Raw genomic sequence first — 24,167 nt, forward strand, 5'->3', positions numbered from 1 at the left:
CTTTGCTTAAAGTCTCAAAAATATTCACTCACGACTCTATCTATTGGCTTAATCCAGTAATCAAGATTAGCCCACCTCGAAAGGTGCATCAATAATACAGAATCGTACATCTTCACAGACTTCTGCTGACATTCAAACCAACTTTTACAATCCTCACAACTAAAACCATCATAATACTACTCTTCCTATAAATCTTCAATTCAACACCAAAATAGAGTTCCACACTTCTCTCACAAACTCTCTCAAAAATGGCGGACAAACTCTCTGCTTTGAGATCTTTAATGGCTTCTCACTCTCCTCCTCTTCATGCCTTAATCGTTCCTTCTGAAGATTATCATCAGGTTCAATTTTGAAATTTAATTGTTATATATTATAATGAAACGAAAATAAAGTAGAATTATTGTTTCGATTTTTACGAGGTTTTCTCTGTGTTTATTTGAATTGATTTTGTAGAGTGAGTATGTTTCTGATCGTGATAAAAGGCGGCAGTTTATTTCTGGATTTTCTGGAAGTGCTGGTAAGCGCAAAGTGCAATTGCATCTCGATAATTAAATTGAATTTTTCGTTGAATTTTATCATTGTTTGATATTATTGGATTTTGTATATTTTGGATTGTTTCACCTGGATTTCTGTTTTCTGCATTGTGTAATATTCAATATTTCAATTGAATTATCGTTTTTGTTATTGCAAAATCTCGATATAGATTGATCCTGGATTACTTCGATTTAGAACTCGAATTCAGAGGAGAATTATTGGTTTGTAGGTGTTCTCTTGGAGTGTTATCTGTTACTATTTGTAAATTATGTTGACATGAGTGCCAAGATGTATAATAGACTGATTAATATCAAGAAGTATTATTATAGCTAGTTCTGTCGTTGTGGAGGGTGTAATCGCTTTTGTTTTGTGCTTATAGTTTTTGAACATTCTCTGGATATGTCGATGTTAGTGGATATTAGGCAGTGAGTGTTCTTGGTCTGACAAGCCAAGGAGGTTTTATGACAATCAAGTAAATCAAATCTTTGTAGTGCCTTTCATTGCCATGATGCCTTTACCTATTCATGGAAGAGTTCAATCTGTTACTCTATCTTTAGTAGGAGTGGCACTCATCATAGTCATTCATGGTAATTTTATATTTGTCGGCATTTCAAAATAGACTATCACTAAAGAAATGAGTTTGACCTATGATGTAGAATCATGCATAGTTTTATGGCTTTTCTCGAGAATCTTCTCCGTAAATTATTTGTATGCATAGTATGCTAAGATGGCAAGTCAGTCCATCTTGTTTAGTTCGGGTGAGTGTGCAACTGTGTATACTTTCCTCCCTAGATGCTGATAGGCAATTAGGCACAGGATCCATGCTGATGGCTGATTACATGTATATGTTTATTCTACAATCACAATAATTATTCAATTGCTAAATGAACCTGCATGACTTACAAGGAATTGATCTTCTTTGTCGAAGTGGATTTTTCTGGAAAGTTCTCAGTAGTTCATATTCTTTTCAGGTTTGGCCCTCATAACAACGGATGATGCAAGGCTTTGGACCGATGGAAGGTATTTTTTGCAGGCGGAGAAACAGCTAAGTGATCAGTGGAAGCTTATGCGTATGGGAGAGGATCCTGCAGTAGAGATCTGGATGGCAGATGTGAGTGGGTTTTTTATTTTAGTCCTGAACAATCTTTCATAATTTGAACTATCAAAGGACAGGAAATGACTCTAGGTGTTTTTTTTTTTTTTTTTTGATGGAATCTGTTTAATTAAAATTTAATTTCTTTTTCTATTTTTTTTTTTTTTTTTTTTTTTGGGGGGGGGGGGGGGCTGTGTACCTTCTCACAGTTAGGAGTTAGAGTTCATTTGAAAGTTTCACTGTTTGTTGGCTAATTTATTTGATGCTGCACAAAGTGTTTCTATCTCAAACAATTCTTTGTGAGTGCTGAAGTGAAGTTGTCTCTATTATCTGTTGTCTTCCAGAATTTGCCAGAAGAAGCAGCTATTGGCATTGACCCCTGGAGTGTATCAATAGATACTGCACAGAGATGGGAACGTGCACTTGAGAAGAATCAACAAAAGTTAATTTCAACCTCGAACAATCTTGTTGATCAAATTTGGAATGATAGGCCAGAAGCTGAGGCGAATCCTGTCAAGGTGCAACCACTGGAGTTTGCTGGACGCACAGTTGCAGAAAAGTTGCAAGATTTAAGGAGAAAACTTATGCAGGAGAAAGTACACAGTATTATTATCTCTGCACTTGATGAGGTAATGGTCCTTCTATTTTGTGCAATGTCTGTGGACCCCCTTTGTTTATCTTGAAATTACTGTCCAAACGATCGTTTATACCTATGGTATTTACAATTTCCTTGCTTGGATTTACTTGTTTATACATATATATGTGCATGCTCAGTTGCTCACTGTGTCTGACTGTGTGTGCGTACATAGTGAGTCCTTTAAGAAGCAGCATCTTTGATATGGTCCCCAACGGAAGAGAGACTTATGTACTACATTGCCATTGGAACATAAATTGGTATTCTTGTGCCCCATGATGAATTAATTCTGGTGATTTGTTTGCAGGTTGCTTGGTTATTCAATATTCGTGGGAATGATGTTTCATATTGTCCAGTTGTTCATGCTTTTGCTGTAGTAACATCAGCAGCAACATTCGTTTATGTGGACCAACGAAAAGTATCTCCTGAGGTCAGTCTCTGCCGTGGAGCAGTTTTTGGCTGTGGCTTTTAATGATGACATGTTACATAGTTGTTACTAGCTAGCTCACTGTATCACATCAAACATATGCGAACTTAGGATCAAATCACAATCTCGCAAAATTAAAGGACGATAATGTGTAATAACCTCTCGAGGGAGTAAATTAGTTTTGGCCATTTTTTCTCTTTGGTCAATAATTTTTATGTTGATAGGCTGCATAAATAATACTATGTTATTTGAAATCTAGAAATAAACTATATTACGTTCTTGTTTAGAAACTATTGTCCACTTTACTTTAGTGACATACATTGGTGTGAGTCATGTTTACAAAACAGACTATCTTTTTTTGATGAAGGAAGTGGTGTGTACTGTGTAGTCAATTAGGGAATTATTATTAAGGTATTTTGGTTGAATTGGTTCCTCAGAATCAAGACAGTGAAGGGAATTAAGGACCTAAATTCTTGTTAGTGTTTTGTTCTGCTTATTTGATTATTTCTATTCCTTTTGTTGTAAAAAAAGAAAGAAAAAGAATGAAAAATGTTGAAAGGAACTTACTGCAATTCTTATTCCACTTTCAAGAACAACTTAAATGCTAATATATAGGCTACAACTTAACTATTAATCAGAAAAATAGCTGCAACTATAATCCACTAACATTGAAGCATAACATTCATCACCTTTCCCCCACTATATCTGATGAAATCATCTCATAAACCCTATTTGATGTTGCGTGTAATGTGATAGGGTATTGCCAACCTATCAAATGATAACTTTATTCGGTCTTACTAACTAGTAGTAAGAGCAAGTAAAGGTCGAACACATGAGGCATTGAATCAACCACCAAATGTTATCCAACAAACAAGCTAAGTCAAATTGGGTGTTTAAATGGCGTTTTATCCAAACTCCTAATTCAAGGAAATTAGAAATTAACAATAAGAACTATAATAGAAAAGTTCTAAGGCAAGGGCTACGCCATTCAATTTGATCACAAAATTGCAATTAAACATGGAGATATAGGACTTTAGAGGAAATTATCAAAAGCACCAAAACTACTATTTCGAGCTAGAAGGGATAGCTTTGAAACCTGAACTACAATCTATTTTCATAGTCACAAAACATTATTCCAAGCAATAAACCTAATTATAAAGACAATAACAATCTCTTTGACTAGAAATTCCTATTTTTCATGGTCTTTTAGTCGAACAAGCATAAAGGAGCCTACTACTTGATTTCATCTTTCGATCTTTGGTTAAGGAGAATAAGAATTAAGTTGAAATGGTAATCAATCATAAAAAATAACAATGAAAATCCCTTAATGCAACCCACAAGAGTTTAATATCCATATGCAATCAAGTATTCGTGACAACAAGGGTTCACCTAAACCCTAAAATCCATGGAAATCATCTCAATCAACATAATTAAGGTATTCAATAGAAAATCCAAGGTTGAAGACAATGCTTTTAATAATTTAACAAGTGAAATAGAACTTTAAAAAACATGAGAAGATTTATCTACGATCAACTCGAGTTCCCCCTTACATAGGATTCAAAATCAAAAGAAGTTTTGTTTGGGGAATTTGTAGAGGAAGCTATGTTGACACCTCCTCCTCAACCTTTGCTTCGGGACTAAAGCGTCTGGATGCTTTCTTCAAAGTGGCATCCTTCTTCCCGTCACAAATGCCGATAACTATTAGCTTGCACCGCATTGAACCGCAACTCATATGGAAAACGATCAGTTTGGTTGGAACCCCAATGAGTGTGTCCATTCACACATTTGGACAAATATTTTTAATTGCGTACAACAATAAAGCAAAAGTAGTCACTCTATTTTAAATGTATGAATGAAAAACAATGAAGCACAAACCAAAACCAATACTGAGCAGGTATGCACATCGAGGAAATGAATTGGATTAGTGGATTTTCGGTCTAATAATTAAAATACTGATTCTAGTGACTATGTGTTCCTATTCTTTATTTACTAGCCTCTCATTGGCCCTTCCCCCATAAGTTTGATTCTGTAGTTCTCCTTTAACCAACTTCGTACTGCACCTCCATTACCAATGCCCTTTCCCACCTTGCATTATCCCTTTCTTTCCAATCAAGAACCACCACTTTGATATCATACTGAGCCAAAACCCAACTACATTAGCTATAGGAGAACCTATGAAACTGAGAAAAATGTATCTTCAAAATTTCTAAATTCATTGATAGTTCTTGAACACTTTGTGATTTTTAGGCTCATTTTTGTTGGGTCTTGACCTTAGTGGTCAAATTGTTCTTAGGTGGTGGAGGTAGAGGGAGGCAAAGAAAGAGTGTGGAACAAGGATGGTGGAGAAGTGAGGTATGGGTAAGAGAGCAGAAGTTCTATACTGGTTGCAGGTGTAAGAAAGAGAGAGAGGAGGAGAGGGGTTTTTGATAAAAATGATCTATCAAACACTACAAAAAAAGATTCTACTTACTTTCTGTTTCTCTCTCTTTCTTTGAACCAATCATCCTCTTAAGAGTATTATTTTCAAAGCTTAACAGTGTCCTAACAGATTAAAAAGTCCAGAAAATAATACTTCAAAGCTAATGTACTTGTGAAAAATGTTTCATAACTTAACATCCCTGTCAAAATTACATCTTGTCAGTTTACCTAGTTATCTACCCCTATTTTATGTCTTTTAATTTTGGTGCCCATTTTTTTTAACTCATATTTAAGAGGGGTTTTTTCAGGTGCAAACTTACATGATGGAAAACAAAATTGAAGTCCGTAACTATGATGCAGTTGGTGCAGATGTTGACCTGCTGGCATTTAATCAGCTTGCTTCTTCCTTGCCGGTTAATGCTGCAGAAAATAAAACTGGGGAGACGGGAAAAGATTGTAACTTCATATGGATGGACCCTCGTTCATGCTGCTATGCTTTGTATTCCAAACTTAAGTCTGATCAAGTCTTATTGCAGCAGTCTCCTTTGGCACTTGCAAAAGCTTTGAAGGTAATGCTTTTTCTTGTGTTTATTGTACAATTTATTAGTCCTGCAGCAAAAACCAAGATCAAATAGGATTTATGTATGATGGAGGTTTGATGTGTCTTTTTTTGAAGAGTGTGCTAATAGATGGGACCTAAATTTATTAGGCTCAATAGATGGGACATAACTGTCTATTACTTCTTCCGTTTTCCTAAGTTCTACTCACTTACTGTTTCATCCGTTTTTTTAAGTTCTACTCATTTTTTTTATTATTCCTTTTATGACAACCTTTTATTCATTTATATCATCAAATTTTTACTAAGGTTACCTGCTTTATTGAAGGGTAGAGGTCTTATAAGATTTTTTTTAGTATGCATTCATTTGTTTAAGTACAATCTTACTCTCAAATTCATCAATACCTCTTTAGTCACCTAAGAGGGTCTCTGTATCCATGCTAGTCATTTTTATATATATCTGGTACTCCATCCACCCCAATACAAACTTCACACTTGTGTAATCATTGTCTCCTAGATCAATTGTTGACCATTATTATGTTGATCATGTACTTTGTACTAATGAATATTAATAAAGTTAATGTTTTGAATATAGACAATCTACCAAATATAACAAGATCCCTCTTCTTAATGTAAAATCATACCACCTCCATTTCTTATATAATATCCCTTTGTTGCAAATAATAAGAAACGGAGGTAGTACATGTTGTCTCTAAATACACAATCAATGTTGATGTGTATTTGGATAGGGGGAGTAAATCATGGGAGTCTTAAAGTGGATGCAAATCATTTCTGTGATCCCTTTTGGTTTTGTTGGATTTCTTTCGAAATCTCCTTGAAGTGTGGTTGGATCTTAGAAAGGCAGATGGAACAGGGAAAAGATGAAACTGAAAGGAAATCAGATGGGCTTGTAGTTGTAAAATCCTGTTCTTCTTGTTTTTGATTTTTATGATATTGGTAAACGCTTAAACTTAATATCCTTTGATTTGTTTCAAAGTAAAGCTGTGTTATCATTTTTCGGAATTATGGAGCTTCCCTAATTTTCCTAGTCCTTTTTGGAGCTAATTTGGTGATGAAAACAAAATTAAACTGCTTTGGCTTGTTCACTATGAGCTAACTAGAATATAGCATTAACAAAATGCATTTTAGAGAAGATGCAAACAGTGCCAAACTAGCTTGGCTCATTCAATACGAACTTACTGGAATATCCATAGACAAAATGCAGTTTTACAAAAAATGGAATGTTATCATCTACTTGTTAGCATCAAACTTATACGATAGGATTATAACATTGGCCTTTGCAGAGATGTTCTTGCTATGTATAAAAAATATTTCCGCTAACTACTAACGGATAGAGATTCTCAGAATCCTGCTGAAATGGAAGGCTTGAAGAAGGCGCATGTGCGGGATGGTGCAGCTGTTGTGCAGTTCCTTGTGTGGCTTGATAAGCAGGTAACTAACCTTCTACTTTTTATGCCTTTACTGCTTGGCTTTTTTATAAAGGATATATTGTTCAAGAGCACGTCATTAATGAATTACAAAAAAAGAGAACCATCTTTCACGGGTATGCCTTATGTGGCAATTAGTGGATAGGTATTACTTCTAATGATTTCCTTTGCTCTTAAAACAGTTCATCATAATCCATTAATCTTGATTGGCCCAGTCCTGTTGAGAATTCCTCTTTGATCTGGTTTTCCCTCCCTTGTATTGTCTCGCTGCCACATTGTCCCAAGTCAAGCCATCACCGTTCACTATGGTACTACCCCAAAATTTCCCTAACCTCCATCGCTGAACACCTTCACCACCATTGGAAGCTAGACCATCACCACCTTTTCACCCTGTCCATCCTCACCACCTCACCTTCTCTTCTCTCCTCTGCCAATGTCCTCTCACCCATCTTCCCTCCCCTACCACCTCTCCTTTTTTTCCTGCCCTCCTTACAGCCTTGCCTTCTCTAATACCTTGACACACATCTTCCCTCCCCACCACCACCCTCAATTGTTTGCCCACCTAATCACCATCATCTACAAACCAATAATGGTTCATTTAAAATAATCATCCAATGAGAAATAGAAAGGAATGAGTAGTTCTAGCCTAACCACTTACCTTAGGTTGGAAGCACTCCAAATTTAGGCATTTGATAATTTAACAGGCTTATATGGGATTCCTGAATGTTGGTCATAGTCAGGGACTCAGGGTGATGGATAGGGGGGAGGGGCAAGGACTTGGGGCCTTGGGGGTTTGGAGAGGTAGGGGTAAACAAAAATGATGAAATGATTATTTTCCCGGCGGTAACCACACATTTTAAAATTATTATAGAATTCTAAATCTTTACCCCTCAATATCTTTGTCTTTTTCTATGTGAATCTAATGGCCTGTGAACTTGGTGAGACAGTTTCACCCTAGCATTGCTCGATTACATTTGCACCTGTAATTTTTCAGCAAGGTCATCAATCTTAAGAATTGAGTAGCAGTGCACATATCATTACAACACTGCTCAACCATTAACACTGATGGGGGCTATTAGAAAATGGCTAGAAATTAATGAGCATCACCAATGCATGCTTTCTGTTTTCCTTTTTGTAATGAAGGCACCTGTTGGATATTAGATCCCTTCAGGTTCCTGGCCCATATTTTTTGCGTGCTAAAATATTTCTAGCATTCAAATTTTGTTTCAGATCTGGTTATCACCATTACTAATTGGATCTTTTGGCAAACTTTACAAGTTCTTTCTAATAATTGAAATATATGTTTCTGTACTGGGGTTACATTTATCTTCTTCTCTTCCTAATGTGATTCAGCAGTTCTAGTTGCATTATTGATCCACTTGCGTTATAATTTGGGTGAAAAAAATGCAATTTTCAGTTGTAATGACAATTATAACTTGCAGGATTTGTCTTCCAGAAATATGTTTACTTATATGGACATTGAGGGAAGGGGGAGGGACATTTTAGGGAAAGAAAAACAAAGGGTTTTATTTCGTTAAAGATGTAGCATCTGCCAAATTATTTGTAGAGTAAAATACTAGCTATAACTTGAACTCGTGAATGAAAATTCTAATTTTGTTATTAATAATGTACCGCCTCCTGATTCGAAAAGCTAATATTTAAACTTTGCAGATGCAGGAGGCTTATGGGGCTCCAGGGTATTTTTCTGAGGCTGAGACAGAAAGGAAAAAACCTTCGTAAGTAGTCTTTTCTCTCTGAAGAAAGTTTAGTAGTACTTCTCTATAGTATGGGTTTTCTAATGATGGTTGTTAGCATGAGAATTGAGGAACTCCGTTATGTGATTATTCATACAGATCCTAGTAAAAGGGATGTCTTTATTTCTCTCTTTATTTTTGGTGGTTGTGTGAAAATGAAGATAATGTGGACATATTGATATGTACTCACTGTCTGTCTCATGCACATTCTCCATAACATTTTACCAAAAAAATTTCTTTTGATTTGTGTGGCTCACCGATTTTCATTTCTTCTCATTGTTGGGAATATTTGCAGGGAAGCACAGAAGCTGACAGAAATCTCAGTGAGTGATAAGCTAGAAGGTTTCCGTGCATCAAAGGAGGTAAACAACTTACATACGATATTGTGGATTTCACTATTTATTGTCATTGTTTGCAGTTGATTTCTTGTAATGAATGAACTTATAGCTACTAAACTACTGACTGCTGTAACTAAAGAATATTCTTATGAGAAACCTTGGACATTTTTGTTTGTTCATTCCCAAAATTTTTAATTCATTACCAAACTTTGCAATCAACCATGTTAAATGGATTGATTGTAAACCAAATTATGTAATCTACCTTGTTTAAAGAATTGATTTGAACTTCAACTTCATAACAAACAACTTTTTATTGACAGTGTAGAGTTTTATGTTTGGTTTTGTACATTACATCAGAACTGCAACATGCTCATCTGCAAGTCTTTTAGAAAATTGGACATTCTTCTAATTCATTTTCTCTTCAGCATTTTAGGGGCCTGAGTTTTCCTACCATTTCATCTGTTGGTCCAAATGCGGCCATTATTCATTATGGGCCCAATCCTCAAACTTGTGCTGAGATGGATCCAGATCGAATTTACCTGTTTGATTCAGGAGCACAGGTAGACCAACATTTTTATCTGAGCAGCTTATGTCATCACTTTGGCTGTTACTTTAATAACCTTTGTTTATAATATCTTGCTTTATTTTTTTTACTTGGTTGGGTGGCCTTTAATAGTATCAAGATGGAACAACTGATATTACTCGGACAGTGCATTTTGGACAACCTTCTGCTCATGAAAAAGCTTGCTACACAGGGGTATGTATCTGTCATATTGCTTCACAATTCAACTTCTTTTTTCCCTCAATAAGTATAGAACATTACTATTAGCATATTGCAGAGGATGCTGGCTGCATTCTACACTGGTGGAAACATTTGTGTTTTGATGAGTTATCTTCTACATGTGGACAAAATGACCTGAGAAACTACAACTAACACAGGGTTGTAATAAATGAAAGTGAGCTCTCACTATATGATCTTGTCAAACTGTCACATACACTTTTCAATCCGGAATAGTATTGGTTTGAAGAAATTGGTCTTCTTCCCTTCTGTTTGATGACAAGTATTTTCTGCTTCCTGTCCTTCCTCAGTCCTCACACAACGCTTAATTGAAAGCCTTTTTTTTACAAAGGCATCCGTTTCATCGTTTGATTATCAATTTGTATTAATGGAAGCAGCTTTTCCTTTTGAATTATCAGAGATTTACTGAATTATGACTAATAAAATCTGTCAATGTAAAACCTTTAGCCCTGTTCACATTTTTAGAGAATTCCCATTCTTCTGGATTAATTCTCTTCTCTTCACTTGACATCTAATAAACTAAAATTATTTAAGTGATGAAATTGAGAACTGTTAAGCCCATTATTTAATGATAGACACCATATAGTTTAAAATACTCAGTAATATGTACTTATGTTATTTCATGTTACATTTGCCGTTTACCTCTTAGGATAAGACTTGCTACAAAGGACTTGTGCTAGAATTCTCTCAATATTCCATACATCTTGGTTTGAGTTCTGACATGTATTATCTTTTCAGGTTCTTAAAGGTCACATTGCATTGGGTGATGCTCGGTTTCCAAAAGGAACTAATGGTACTGGAACTTTAGTCTCTGTCTGTATTTTGATAATTGATTGACCAGTTGTGGAAATCTAGATGAATGTTATTGGTTTGATGCTGTGCTGGTTAATAGAGATATAGTCTATGATTGAGGAGTGTACAGATGGGATCCATCTCTTGGTGCTCCTATTATTAACTATACTCTTGTTCAGTTTGATGTTTATTGGTCCTTATTCTATTTATTGTGCATGTGAACGCTCTTACTTGATGGTTGATGTATCAGGTCATGCTCTTGACATTCTTGCACGAATTCCTCTGTGGAAATATGGGCTTGATTATCGTCATGGTACTGGTCACGGCATAGGATCTTACCTCAACGTGCATGAAGGTGAGTGGATGAGTTTTTAATGTTATTTCTATTGATTTGCACACTGCATAATTAAGTATCAACACACGGTCTGTTTTTGCTGGACAGTATGGATGGACTAATAAATTGAAAAAGAAATAAAAATACCATGGGTATTTTGTCTGGACAACATTTAACTGCATCAATAAAATTAGTAAACTGATTCAACACATAACTCGCTGAGCACACATACTAATATTACTATACTAGTAGTTAGGCAAAGATCGCTCTTGAGAACATTCCCTTTAGCTGGACAAGAGCATGAATTAATGTGATGAAATGGGACAACCTTCTGCCCAGATCCTCGTTTGGCCCTGTAAAACCATTTTTTATTGTCAAAGAGGCAACTATTATTGTATTGATATTTTTACCAATTCTGCTTGCTTTATACTGAGCCCCATTTTGCAGTTTTTTTTTGAGTTTAACCTTCAGTTTGTTTCTGTTTGAGCAGGTCCTCATCTAATTAGCTTCAGACCTCAAGCTCAGAATGTACCTCTGCAGGCTGCTATGACTGTAACGGATGGTTAGTATGGATGGATTAGCAAGCAATCTCCATGAATTTCTAGTACAGTTTACTTTTTGTTTGGTGATGCTTAAGGCGTGCTCAATTGCTCATGGAGTTATGGGTTACATAATACTCCGTAGTAATATTGTATATATTAAAAAAAAAAAAAAAAAAAAAGTAAAGCGAGATACTATGTGAATATACATGGTAATATGGTATGGGCGTTACAACACTGAGTACAATTTCGAGTGACATTAACCACCTTTCAATTCTCATCCTTTATCTTTCCATTGTTTCTTTTTATAAGGTCTTCTCTTCTCGGACCCAGAAAATTTGGCTGGTTTCCTCACTCTTGTAACAATATGCATTTGGTTGGTTTTTGCAGAGCCTGGTTACTATGAGGATGGGAATTTTGGTATTAGATTGGAGAATGTGCTTATAGTGAACGAGGCAAATACGGAATTTAACTTTGGTGACCGAGGATATTTGGGGTTCGAGCACATTACATGGGTAAGTTTTCGGCTTTCTAATTTTGAGTTCTTTTTTGCAGAGCCTGGTTACAATATCGTACTGTATATAGCTAAAATTCAATTTTTACTGTCAGGCTCCGTATCAACGCAAATTGATAAATTTAAGCCTTCTGACTCCAGAAGAAATAAGTTGGGTGAACACATATCATTCAAGGTGTCGAGAAATTTTGACACCTTATATGAATGATACTGAGATGGCATGGCTAAGAAAGGCAACAGAACCCATTTACATTTTATAATTATTCTCAATTTATAATTTTGTAAGATATTGTCAACCTATATTTGATTTTATTGTATTTTCCTTTGAGATCTTTATTTTATATCAAAGTATTCTTACTTTAATTTATGTTTTCTTCAAATAATGACACTAAATTATCAGGTTAAGTAGTCTATTATTCTTGGTGTTATTTGTTGTTTTATGATTTCTATTTATACTAAAATCTTGCAATTTTTATTTATATTTATATTTATTTATTTTTTATCTTTCGAATAGAATTTTGCAATTATTTGACACTATACATGACAGTAGCCTTTCATTATCGGCCTGATTGCGAAAGTCACTGAGTACACCGAGAAGCAATTTGCGCATCAAGTAGTTGTTCATAGTGTGGGCTACATTTTACTTCATCTTTCTCTCTTTTTTTTTTTTTTACCATATTGACTTTTCATGATCTTGGGTCTTCAAACGTTTATATCTCTAATTGTATATGCATAAAAATTATAAAAACTTGATATTAACATAATATACAATGAGACGATCCTAATAAGATCTCAAATATATATATATTATCATTATTTATGAGAATTTAGGGTTAAAGTTTAAAAATTTGACCCAAAAATATACTAGAGTAAAAAAAATAAGAAACGGAGGGAGTACAATTCTACAATATAAGTTCAAGCATCTCATATTCCTTGAACTCAAAACCTCTCATGAATAATAGCTATGCATAATGCATTGACAAATTTAATAATTAAACAATTGCAAATTTGCAATTTAAAGGAAACACTTAAAATATATATTATCAATAACTCAATATTAATGATAACAACTTGCAAGTCAACATCGAGAACTTTAGAACTACTAATGGACAAAAGTAATAAATCTACTTCACTTGATAAAACCCATAAAACGCTGAATTATATGCATTATTTTTTGTTACTGTTATTGACTTTTATCCCAAATTAAAGGCATGCAACATGTAATACTGCCCCCAACATCATTTAGTTGCCTTTGCTCTCTGATCAGTTAACTTCTTCTCACATGTATTAGCTATTTCAGAAAATGACTTGAGAGCTGACCCTTCTATAGTAAAGGTCTCTTTTGCATATTTTTGCACTTCTTTGGCTCTAACCCTCATCTTAATCCCATCATCATCTTCCATAACCTTAATTATCATCTTCTTAATCTCCTCTCTACCAACAACTCCTTTGGTTGGCAAGACCTTTGGGCGAATTGACACCCCTAGCTCCTCCTCAACCAATGCCGCGTTCATGTTTTGCTCGGCGTAGAGAGGCCAAGCAATAATAGGCACACCATTGACTAGACTCTCAAGGGTTGAGTTCCAACCACAGTGTGATAGAAACCCTCCAATCGATTTGTGAGCTAGTACCTCGGTTTGTGGGGCCCACATTGGGATCACCTTACCCAAGTTGTGGGTTCGGGTCAAGAAGCCGCGAGGCAAGTATTGAGAGACGATTTGATCTTGACCGTCCATCGCATGGAAGAGGGCCCCGGCTCCATCATGCTCAATAGGTGGGCGTAACACCCAAATAAATCTTTGTTGACTCATTTCCAAACCCCAAGCTAACTCTGTGGTTTGTTGACTAGACAAAGTTCCCCCACTTCCAAAGGAAACATAAAGGACCGACTCTTTTGGTTGGTCATCTAGCCATTCTAACAACTCTCCCCCTAAACACTCTGGTCTAACCGGCCGGACCAATGGTCCGACCGGATAGACTCGCTTATTAAATATTTCTCTTAGAATTTTATTGTTTTTCAAGGAGAAAAGTGTTTTTGACTCCAACTGTTTCCAAGTGTTGACTAACACCCCATCAGCTGTGCCTAAATCCAAAGCGATACGAACGTACTCATCATAGTCCTTATTCTCTGGGTCAAAAACCGGGTCAAGTATATCATCATACTCGACCCGTTTACAACCCGGGATATTGAGGGGACCTACATGCTTGACTTGTTTATCAAGGAGGGGTACACATATGGTCATAGCTAAAAACCATGCATTTGAAGGGATATAAACATATTTGACCATGTCAAACTCATCTGCAAGGCTAAGGAATTCGGTTCCAAAAAGGTCAACTACAAGGAGGGTCGGGTTGTGCTCCATGGATCCAAGCTCGGCCTGTAAGCTCGGAACATAGCCTCTCATCATGATAGCAAGTCGGGTCATGATCTTATCAGTTGGACTCATTTGAGCTGAAGAGTCCACATAGGGTAGCACAACCAAGTTGTACAAAGTTGGGCTTCTATAAGGTTGTTTAGGAAGAAGGTTATTATTGGGATTGTTCGAGGCGGTGGGCTCCATGGTTACAACGAAGATTGTAACGTGGAAACCGTGGTGTGTAACGAGGCGATTGGCGAGCTCAACCATGGGGATAAGGTGGCCTAAGCCAGGGCTTGCAAGTAGAGCAGCATGAGGTTTAGTTGGGATCATAGTAGCTAGCTAATATAATAAGAGCAAAAGAGGGAAGAGTTTAGAGGTGGTGTAATGTAAAGAAGTAGGGAAGTAGTGTGAATAATGAAGTTATGAAGAAGAGTATGTAAATAATGTAGTATTTATAGAACAAGAATGGAGATGATCAAGTACAAGAGCTAATGGGAAATTGATTAAGAGACAATGAGACATTGAGAGTAATGACTGGTATGTACGTCCAGTTGATTAATATATATGGACCCATTTGAGATGGTCAATTGGTATACTCTAGAGTTTGATTTATTAATTAAGTAACATATTATAATATTAACAAATTACTTCAACAAAAAATATCTGTGTGTGAATAGGATCATATGAGACCACACCCCTTATGTGAGAATATTATTATATGTGAGGACTCATTATAACCATTGGATCAATTGCATCCAACGGTCACAATACAATCCTGGTTTAAACAAAACCATTTTATTTCAAAACAATTTATGCGTTTTTTCTCTCTCCTCCTTCCTCTTTCACGCGCAATTTCTCTCTCCTCATTCAATTTCATCCGGTTTTCTACTCTCTTTCTCTCTAAAATTTCATCACAACTTCTTCAATCTTCATCAATTGTTCGTCAATGTAAGTTATTGTTTATTTTTTTTGCTGTTTTTCAATTAAATTTAGGTTACATTCATTGTTTATCTTCGTTTTGATTTTTGTTTTATTTGTGCTGATTTCATCTCTCTAATTTTAGGTTACTTTGTGTCGATTATGTTTTAGTTTGTTTTTTTTTGTTGATTTTAGTTTTATTTTCATTTTTTTGAGTAATTATCAAGTTCATTTTAGTTTTATTTTGCCTGAATTTAGGTTTTAACATGTATTCTTGTTTTGGTTGTGTATTTGCGAAATTATGTTGTGGTTTTGTTGTGATTTTCGCTCGATTTTGTTGCGATTTTTGGTTTGGTTGTGAGTACTGTTAAAGCCAGTATAAAGCTTCCTTCGAACATTCAAGATAATCCAAACACTTAAACCCCTATTTTACTTGTGAATTCTGATTCGAAATATTTACAACAGGAATTGAGGATGCACGTAAACTGTTCGATAAAATGTCTAAGCGAAAAGCTAAATGTTTGGAGCTTTGGACCCCCAAGATTGGTTTTTCCAATTGATTAGGAAAAAAAACAGTACTTCATTACAAATTGAAGATTGTAATGCAGTACATAATCTAATTTTGTTGGAAGTTTGAACGACATACAATGAGGATGATGAGGAAAAGGATGAGAGGAGGAGGAGGGAGGCGATTCGGAGGCGTGCCAACGTGGAGAATGGCAAGGAGGAAACAGAGGTTAATGGCAGTGATAATGGGGTTGTAGCTGATGATATTGAGGATGATGAAGATGATGAGGATGATTTAGATTTTCATCAAGCAAAGCGCAATCGGTCTGTGGAGGTCAAGAGGGATTGCCCTTACCTTGATACTGTTAACAGACAAGTACTTAATTACTCGAATTTGATTCAGGTTGTATTTATTGGTTGTTTGATATTTTATTTTAAGCATTTTTATTTTATACTAGTTTTTGTTTATTGGAATCTGTAGTAAGGAATTAGAATGTGGTTACTACAATAACTTTTGGTAATTGCTAGTAATTTGTAAAATTGTAATTGCGTGCTACATTAGAAGGCGGAGCAAATTTGGAAAGATGGCCTCTTTTCGGATTAAAATGGTTCTGCAGGATAATGATGAGCATACATAAGTTTGGGTAGGGAGGTGTTGATTAGGAGATTGTCCTAGTAATGGGATAGGTATCAGGTTGGTCTTGGGAGACAATGGGAGGTCTGCTTTGTTAAATATTCAATGAGTGTTCTATAAAAGGAGTAGGGGTGGGACTTCGGTTTGGCAGTTTGGTTTGACTTCGGTTTGAAACGGTTTCGGTTTGAAACGGTTCGGGTTGAAACAGTTTCATTTAAACGGCGGGTCGGTTCGGTTCGGTTCTGATTAGTCACAGGTCGGTTCGGTTTCGGTTTATTTTTGTACGGTTTAAATTCGGTTCAGGTCATAAACGATTCGGTTTATAAACAGTTCGGGTCATAATCAGATCGGTTAGACACGGGTCAGTTCAGGGGCGGGTTTACTCGGGTCAATGCTGGTTCGGTTTTTAAACGATTCGGTTCATAATCGGATCGGTTTGAAACAGGTCGGTTCAGGGGCAGTTTTACCGGGTCAACGTCGGTTCAGGTTCATATCGGTTCGGGTCATGAACGAATTATTTTGAAACGGGTCGGTTCAGGGGCGGGTTTACCCTAGTTAATGCTAGTTCGATTCATATCGGTTCGGTTTATACTCGGTTTGGTGCTAAAATCATTCGGGTTAGTTTGGTAATCGGTTAAATTGGATCGGGTTGAAAAGGTTCATTTCTTTAGCGAACTAGATAAAGTCGGTTTGATTCGGGTTGAAATTGAAATCTAAAAAGTGGTTTTGACCAGTTAGCGTGTTTTGTTTTATATCAAGTTGGGACTAGTATTTCCATTTCATTAGCAGGTCAGTATAGGTTGGTGAAAAAAAAAATAGATCGAGTAGAAATTGGGTTTAAAGAGTTTTTGACCGATTAGCTGGTTTCGTTTTATATCAAGTTGGTATTTCGTCACTTTATTTTCAGACATCGGATTATATACAATTACACAAATCTTCATTTATTCAATTATTTTATATCATGTTAATATGTTATGTTTCAAGTTTGGTTATACTCTTGTTGTTGTTTATTAGATATTATCATATTAGTCTATTATAAATTTATAATGTATTATTGTTTCATTATCAAATATTATCAGGTTATCAGCTTCTTGTTGGATTGTTTTAGATATCATGTCATGACCATATTTTTATGAGTTGCTACTTTGAATACGATAAATCGATTCAGATATCAGATTATATAGAATTACAGAAATTCTCATATTCTATATCATGTTAATGTGTTATGTTTCAAGTTTGGTTATAGTCTTGTTGTTGTTTATTAAATATTAGTCTATTACAAATTTATAAGGTATTAATGTATTATTGTTTCATTATTGATTATTATCAGGTTATCAACTTCTTGTTTTAAAGATCGCGTCATGACCATGATTTGATGAGTTGGTACTTTGAATACGATAAATCGATAATTGATATTGTAATAAACTAATAATTTAATGTTACAGAACTATATTTGGATATTTAATTAAAATCACAATTATTCAATTTCCCATTAGTCTAATAAAGTAATAATTGACAATTGTTTGTAACTATTCCATAATTTTGGTGTTAAAGTTATATTGCTGAATTACTTTGTTCTCTTACCCTCTCTGATCACCTTTTAAGATTACGTGCCTACAAGGCTGCAACATATATATGTTGCAACTTGCAAGTTAAAGAAAACGGATGGAGAAGTAGAAGTATTCAATTAGATCGATCATCAACTGTTTTAAGTTTTAATAATCAGATACATTTATTGATTATCTATTCATACCAATGATAGTATGATACCAATCGTACCATACATTATTATTTATTACATATAATAACTAATATACATTAAATATGTCGTATTGAATCAATTTGAATTTCCAAACATTTCTGTTTCTTACAATTGATAAGTTATATAAAGTTAATCATTTTTTAAGAGTACAGTAGTGTTTTTATTAGTACGTAGCTATGAATAAAAAAAAACATACTATCCTAATCCATCATTCCACGATCCGTGTCACCGTCTTAAATTAAATATCAGCCATTGATTTGCATGTCATCTAACGGCCTATCATCGCACACATTCCAATTCATGATCCGTGTGTTTTCTTTTCCACTAATTAAATCACTCTTACCATTGTCTCTTTAGTACTCTTTGATTTCTCTCTCGTTTTCTCTCTCCTCTTCTGTAATATTATCAATTTTTTGAGCCATGGCTGCTAATATGCTCACTGCTCTCCCGTTTTCTCTCTTATCTCCTCTTCCATCTTCCTTTCTTCTTTTCCCTTCTTCCATCTATGTTCTCCTTCTTCCATCTCGTTTTCCGTCACCGTCCACCGGCACCACGCACGACGGTTTTTATGGTCAAATTCGACCACGAAACTCTAGATCTAGTTGTTTCATGATCGAATTTGGCCTTTTAAAACCAAATTCGAGGCCAAATTCGGGATTAATATAATAATATATAAGATATTTTCGTTCTTCCTTTTTTTCTGTTTTTTTTTCAGGTCGTGGGCGACGGAGGGGGCCAAGTTAGGATGGGTTCGGCGGCGGTTAGAGTGGGTTCGGGTGGGAGGGGAGGGAGGATTTTTCAAGGGAGGGAGGGAGTTTTATGGTGGGTGAGTAGTTAGAGTGAGTTGGGGGGGGGGTTTCGAAGATGTTGGGTTTCGTGGGGATGGGTGGGGTGGGGTTACAGTGGGTTTGGGTTTTTTTTTCCGATTTTTTTCGTATGGGGTAGGGTGGGGTGTGTTACGGTGACGGTGGTGGGTGTGGTTGGGGTTGGGCCTGGTTTTTTTTTTTTTTTTTTTTTTTGTACAGTGACAGTGGTGGGTGGGGTGGGTGGGGTGCGTTACGCTGATGGTGGTAGGTGGGGTGGGGTATGGGTCTGGGTTTTATTATTTACGGTGACGGTGGTGGATGGGGTGGGTGGGGGTTTGGGTCTGGGTTTTTTTGTATTTACGGTCGGTGGTGGGGTGGGGTGGGGTGGGTTATGATAATTATGGTGGGTGGGGGTGGTGTTAGGGTGTGTCTGGGTTGATGGTGGTGGGGTGGGGGTGGGTTACGGTAACGGTGGTGGGGTGGAGGTGGGTTACGGTAACGGTGGTGGGTGGGGGTAGTGTTAGGGTGGGTCTGGGGTGACGGTGGTGGGATGTGGTGGTGATAGGGTGAGTCTGGGGTGACGGCGGGGGTGGTGTTAGGGTGGGTTACGGTGGTGGGTAGGTGGAGGGTGTTGGATTGGGTGGGTGGCCAGATTTTTTATAATTTTTTCATTCAATTTATAACTCCTAATTTAGTTATGCAAGAATATAATATTAATTTTATAATAGCAAAAAAATTTATAAATTTAAATTAATAATTATACGTACAAAAAATTGTACTGCTAAACTACATTAAACATCAAATGTATTCGTGGAATTATAACAAATTGTTAAAGGCTGTAAATAGTCCAATTTGAATGGAACGGGTTGTAAACGGTTTGTTTTAAACAGTTTGTAATCGGATCGGTTTAAACGGGTTGCGGTTTAAAAATAGTTCGGTTTAAACAACTTAACAGGTTACAACGGTTTGGTGTAAACGGTTAGCGGGTTGTAAATGGTTCGATTTAAACGGTTTTTTTCCTACTATTCAAACGGTTTCGGTTTATAATCGGTTCGGTTTAAACAGTTAGCGGGTTAACATTAATCGATTCAAACGGTTTCGGTTTATAAACGGTTTGGTTTGTTATCGGTTTACGGTTCGTAACGGGTTAACATTAATCGGTTTCGTTCGGTTTCGGTTTGACATTATACGGTTCAGTTCGGTTTTCGGTTTAAAACTAGCGGTTTATAAACAGTTCGATCCGTGATGGTTCGGTTCGATAACGGACGGTTTCACAGTTCGGTTTGAAAAGTCCCACCCCTAAAAAGGAGTCATAATTTGAGTAGAATTTTGATGTTAGGACGGCTTTGTGATATTTAAACACGTAATCCCCGCATTTATAAATATTACTCTGTATTTACATTACTCACTGTAGTCACATTTACTAATTTGAAGATTTGTAAGGTTCCTCGAAGATGTGAATTGCTTAGAAAATTAGCATGATTTCTTGAGATATTCTACTTGACATCGTAATTTGGTGAGGTCTTTTGCTGTTCATGCTATCAGGAAGCCTGAAGAACTTCTTGATGCAAAGTCTGTGCTGCGAGATAAGATTTGTGTCATCAAACGATTCACTAGGGGAGGTACTGTTATTGTTGATCACAGGACACTCTTTGTTTCATTCATCTGCAACAAGGAGGCTGTTCCTGGTTTGCAAGCATATCCTCAACCAATAATGGCATGGAGTAGCCTATTGTATGATGAAGTTTTTCATGGAGCTGGAGACTATAAGCTACGTGAAAATGGTAAATATTACGGAAGTTGTACCTGAAAGCTATACATATACAACATATCGATGCTTGCTGTGATGTTGTCACTGCTATGCTATATGCTGCTGCTATTAATTAATCTGTTGATGCTCCTATCCCAGCGTCCCTTATGTATGCCTTGTTGGATAATTTGTCTATACATATACAACATATCAATGCTTGCTGTGATGTTGTCACTGCTATGCTATATGCTGCTACTATTAAATAATTTTTTGCTCATTTATCAAATGAGCAAATAATTTTTGCTCATTTATCAAATGAACAAATAATTTTTTGCTCATTTATCAAATGAGAAAATAATTTTTGCTCATTTATCAAATGAGCATATAAGTTTTTTCTCATTTATCAAATGAGCAAACAATTATTTGCTCATTTAAATGAACATTAAATAATTTTTTGTTCATTTGTCAAATGAGCAAATAATTTTTTGCTCATTTATCAAATGAGCAAAAATGTGCAAATAATTTTTGCTCATTTATCAAATGAGCAAAAATGTGCAAATAATTTTTGCTCATTTATCAAATGAGAAAAAAAAATTCAATGCTCTTTTGTCAAATGAGCAAACTATTTAATGCTCATTCGTTAGTGTGTTTGAATATTTTAAATATGTTAGCCTACTAGCTCAAGGGTAGAGCAGTGTGCAAATGCACAAAAGATGTGGGTCCGAATCCCACGTAGGTTCATTTATGTAATGTGGAGACACAAGTTTGTAGTGTGAGCAAAGAAATGAGCAAACTACACTCAATTGGTCTAGAAACTCAGAAAACTAAAAGGGGTATATTTGGGGATATTAGAGAAAAATAATGGGTGGTTTTGAGAATTTGAGGAAGGTTATAAATTGATATGCCATGTTTAAACATTACAATTTCAGTTGCATATCCCCTGTTACAAGATTGGAGTTCCTACTCATATTCCTCCAAGATTATCAAAATGGGGTTGCTGCAAGATTTTAGGCTCATGTATGGAATTAGTAGATAATCTGAAAAGTACTTCACTTGAAACTGTAAGAGAAGCTACTTCAGAGCTCAGGATTGCAGGCTAATAGGGTTCTTCAGCATTTAAGAAACCTACAAGCAGCTTATAATGCCAGGCAGGCAGATTGTATACCTGAAATACTGCAAATGTCGTCTGTAATAACTTCTGAGGGATGCATACATATTAATTTAGTTCTTCTGAGTGGTTTAATCTTCTGTGGATATATAAAGAAAAAGTATTGAACAAAGCAAAGTTGAGCAGAAAAGGAGAGATGATCAAGTTTTTTTTGAAGATTTTTTTTTATATAGTTATTTATAAATACAGCCTATGTAGGATTCGAACCTACATCATCTATGCATTTGCATAGTGCTCTACCACTTGAGCTAATAGGTTTTTGATATAGATCAACACCCTCTCATAGAAGCAGAGGAAAACAATCACATGTAGAAACTGAAATGCCTCCATTATTACTACAAAAGCCACCACAACTCACAAATTACCCAACACATGCTCACCCAACACAACTACTACTAGGAATTATTATCAAGTAAATTAGTAACAAGTGAATATGAACCCCATTAAACACACTTACACACACACTCTCAATAATTAGAACTGAAATCAGATTCTTAAATAAGAATGTACACGGCCAGGAGCAAACACACACACTTACACATACACTCTTACACTCACTCACACACACAGACACACACACACACACACACACACACACACACACAATAATTTCATAATCTAAAATTAGAACTGAAATCAGTTTCCGAAATCAGAACCGCAAGCAGAAAGATGAGGAGGCAGGGGATAGGTTTGTGGAGGGAAGTGGAAGAAGGGAGTGTGGTTGGTGTGCAGGAAACAGACCAAGAAGAAGGGGGTGGGGCTTGTTCACAGGAACTTAATGCTCATTTGTGAAATAAGCAAACAATTCTTTGATCTTTTGTCAAATGAGCAAATAATTGAATGCTCATTTGTCAAATGAGCAAATAACTCAATGCTCATTTGTCAAATGAGCAAATAACTCAATGCTCATTTGTGAAATAAGCAAACAATTCTTTAATCTTTTGTCAAATGAGCAAATAATTGAATGCTCATTTGTCAAATGAGCAAATGACTCAATGCTCATTTGTGAAATTAGCAACTAAGTATTTGTTCATTTGACAAATGAGCAACTAATTATTTGCTCATTTGACAAATGAGCAACTAACTTATTATCATTGCTCATCACATATATCAAAACAAGCAGCTAAAGAAACTTATATATCACATATTATCAAACCAACTTCTGTTTTTAGCACTCATTTTACATGACAAACATCTAATTCTACCAACTACATTCTCCTTAAGCCGAGTAATCATTTGATTAGCATTAATAGTCCCTTATTCAATTCCATGTGATATCATTCCTCAAACGACAAATAATTACCAAACATTTTCTAAAAAGCATTTTATCAAACACCTTGTATGCACTATCAAGATATTCAAAACATACTCATTGATAATTATCAATTGTTCAGTTAGTTTATCAATCTCTACCCTGACAATGAAATCATCCTTAGGCCCAACCAAGTCTTCGACACCATACTTCTTCCTCCTGCGGACCTGCAAGTCCAGCTTGTCCGCAACCTCCTTGATGGTGTCAAGGATCTTGTCTACAGGCACAATTGAAAAGCCTATTGAAAATTTTAACGAAAATCCTAAATTGAGAACACTCAAAGTAAAAAAACCGAGAAAAAATTAGAAAGTCAAACTCGGATAACCAAAATTAAGAACATTCATATTCAAAAATTTCCAGAATACTAAAATCGAAATTAAAAATGTGAAACCCAAATTTTTGTAATCAAAATCATACAATCTTGATTTAAAATTCAAATTAAATCATAGACAACAACGAAAATCAAAATCAAATTAACTTACAGTGCCTTAATAATTGATGCAATTCAAAATTTTCAGAGCAGTAAAATCGAAATTGAAAAGTTGAACAAACCTTGATAATTATCGAGCCTTCAAATTCTTTAATCGAAGTTATTCGTGCTTGTGAAGAAGAAGATGAAATCAAAATTGTCAAGCCTTCAAATGGATTAATCAGTCGCCATTGATAATTATGGAGCTTGGTTGTGCAGAGAGAAAAAATGAGAAAGTTGAAGCAGTTAAGTGTGCTTTGTCTTTTAATCTTGGCCATTGAATTTCATATAATCTAATGGC

General features: G+C 35.7%; 2 protein-coding genes across 2 annotated transcripts; one reads left to right on the forward strand and one right to left on the reverse strand.

Moving 5' to 3' along the window:
* Window positions 1-37: 37 nt before the first annotated feature.
* Window positions 38-12,593, forward strand: LOC110686202 (probable Xaa-Pro aminopeptidase P). Its single transcript, XM_021862806.1, has 16 exons — window positions 38-341; window positions 454-517; window positions 1,506-1,645; window positions 1,972-2,256; window positions 2,569-2,691; window positions 5,415-5,675; window positions 7,028-7,114; window positions 8,782-8,846; window positions 9,160-9,226; window positions 9,628-9,762; window positions 9,879-9,959; window positions 10,740-10,794; window positions 11,044-11,148; window positions 11,618-11,689; window positions 12,057-12,181; window positions 12,276-12,593. Exons 1-16 carry the CDS (start codon window positions 249-251, stop codon window positions 12,438-12,440), a joined length of 1,923 nt encoding a protein of 640 aa, XP_021718498.1. The 5' UTR covers window positions 38-248; the 3' UTR covers window positions 12,441-12,593.
* A 445-nt stretch (window positions 12,594-13,038) lies between these two features.
* LOC110686203 (anthocyanidin 3-O-glucosyltransferase 5-like) lies at window positions 13,039-15,487 on the reverse strand. The gene has a single exon (XM_021862807.1). The coding sequence runs from the start codon at window positions 14,868-14,870 to the stop codon at window positions 13,419-13,421; it is 1,452 nt and encodes a 483-aa protein (XP_021718499.1). The 5' UTR covers window positions 14,871-15,487; the 3' UTR covers window positions 13,039-13,418.
* Window positions 15,488-24,167: the final 8,680 nt, after the last annotated feature.

This window comes from Chenopodium quinoa, unplaced genomic scaffold, assembly GCF_001683475.1.
Source record: "Chenopodium quinoa cultivar QQ74 unplaced genomic scaffold, ASM168347v1, whole genome shotgun sequence".
Lineage (NCBI taxonomy): Eukaryota > Viridiplantae > Streptophyta > Magnoliopsida > Caryophyllales > Amaranthaceae > Chenopodium > Chenopodium quinoa.

Coding starts and splice junctions, on each gene's coding strand:
- LOC110686202 (XM_021862806.1), top strand. CDS start 249: ATGGCGGACAAACTCTCTGCTTTGAGATCTTTAATGGCTTCTCACTCT. Junction 5,676..7,027: donor CACTTGCAAAAGCTTTGAAG/GTAATGCTTTTT, acceptor AGAGATTCTCAG/AATCCTGCTGAAATGGAAGG. Junction 12,182..12,275: donor GGTTCGAGCACATTACATGG/GTAAGTTTTCGG, acceptor TTTTACTGTCAG/GCTCCGTATCAACGCAAATT.
- LOC110686203 (XM_021862807.1), bottom strand. CDS start 14,870: ATGATCCCAACTAAACCTCATGCTGCTCTACTTGCAAGCCCTGGCTTA.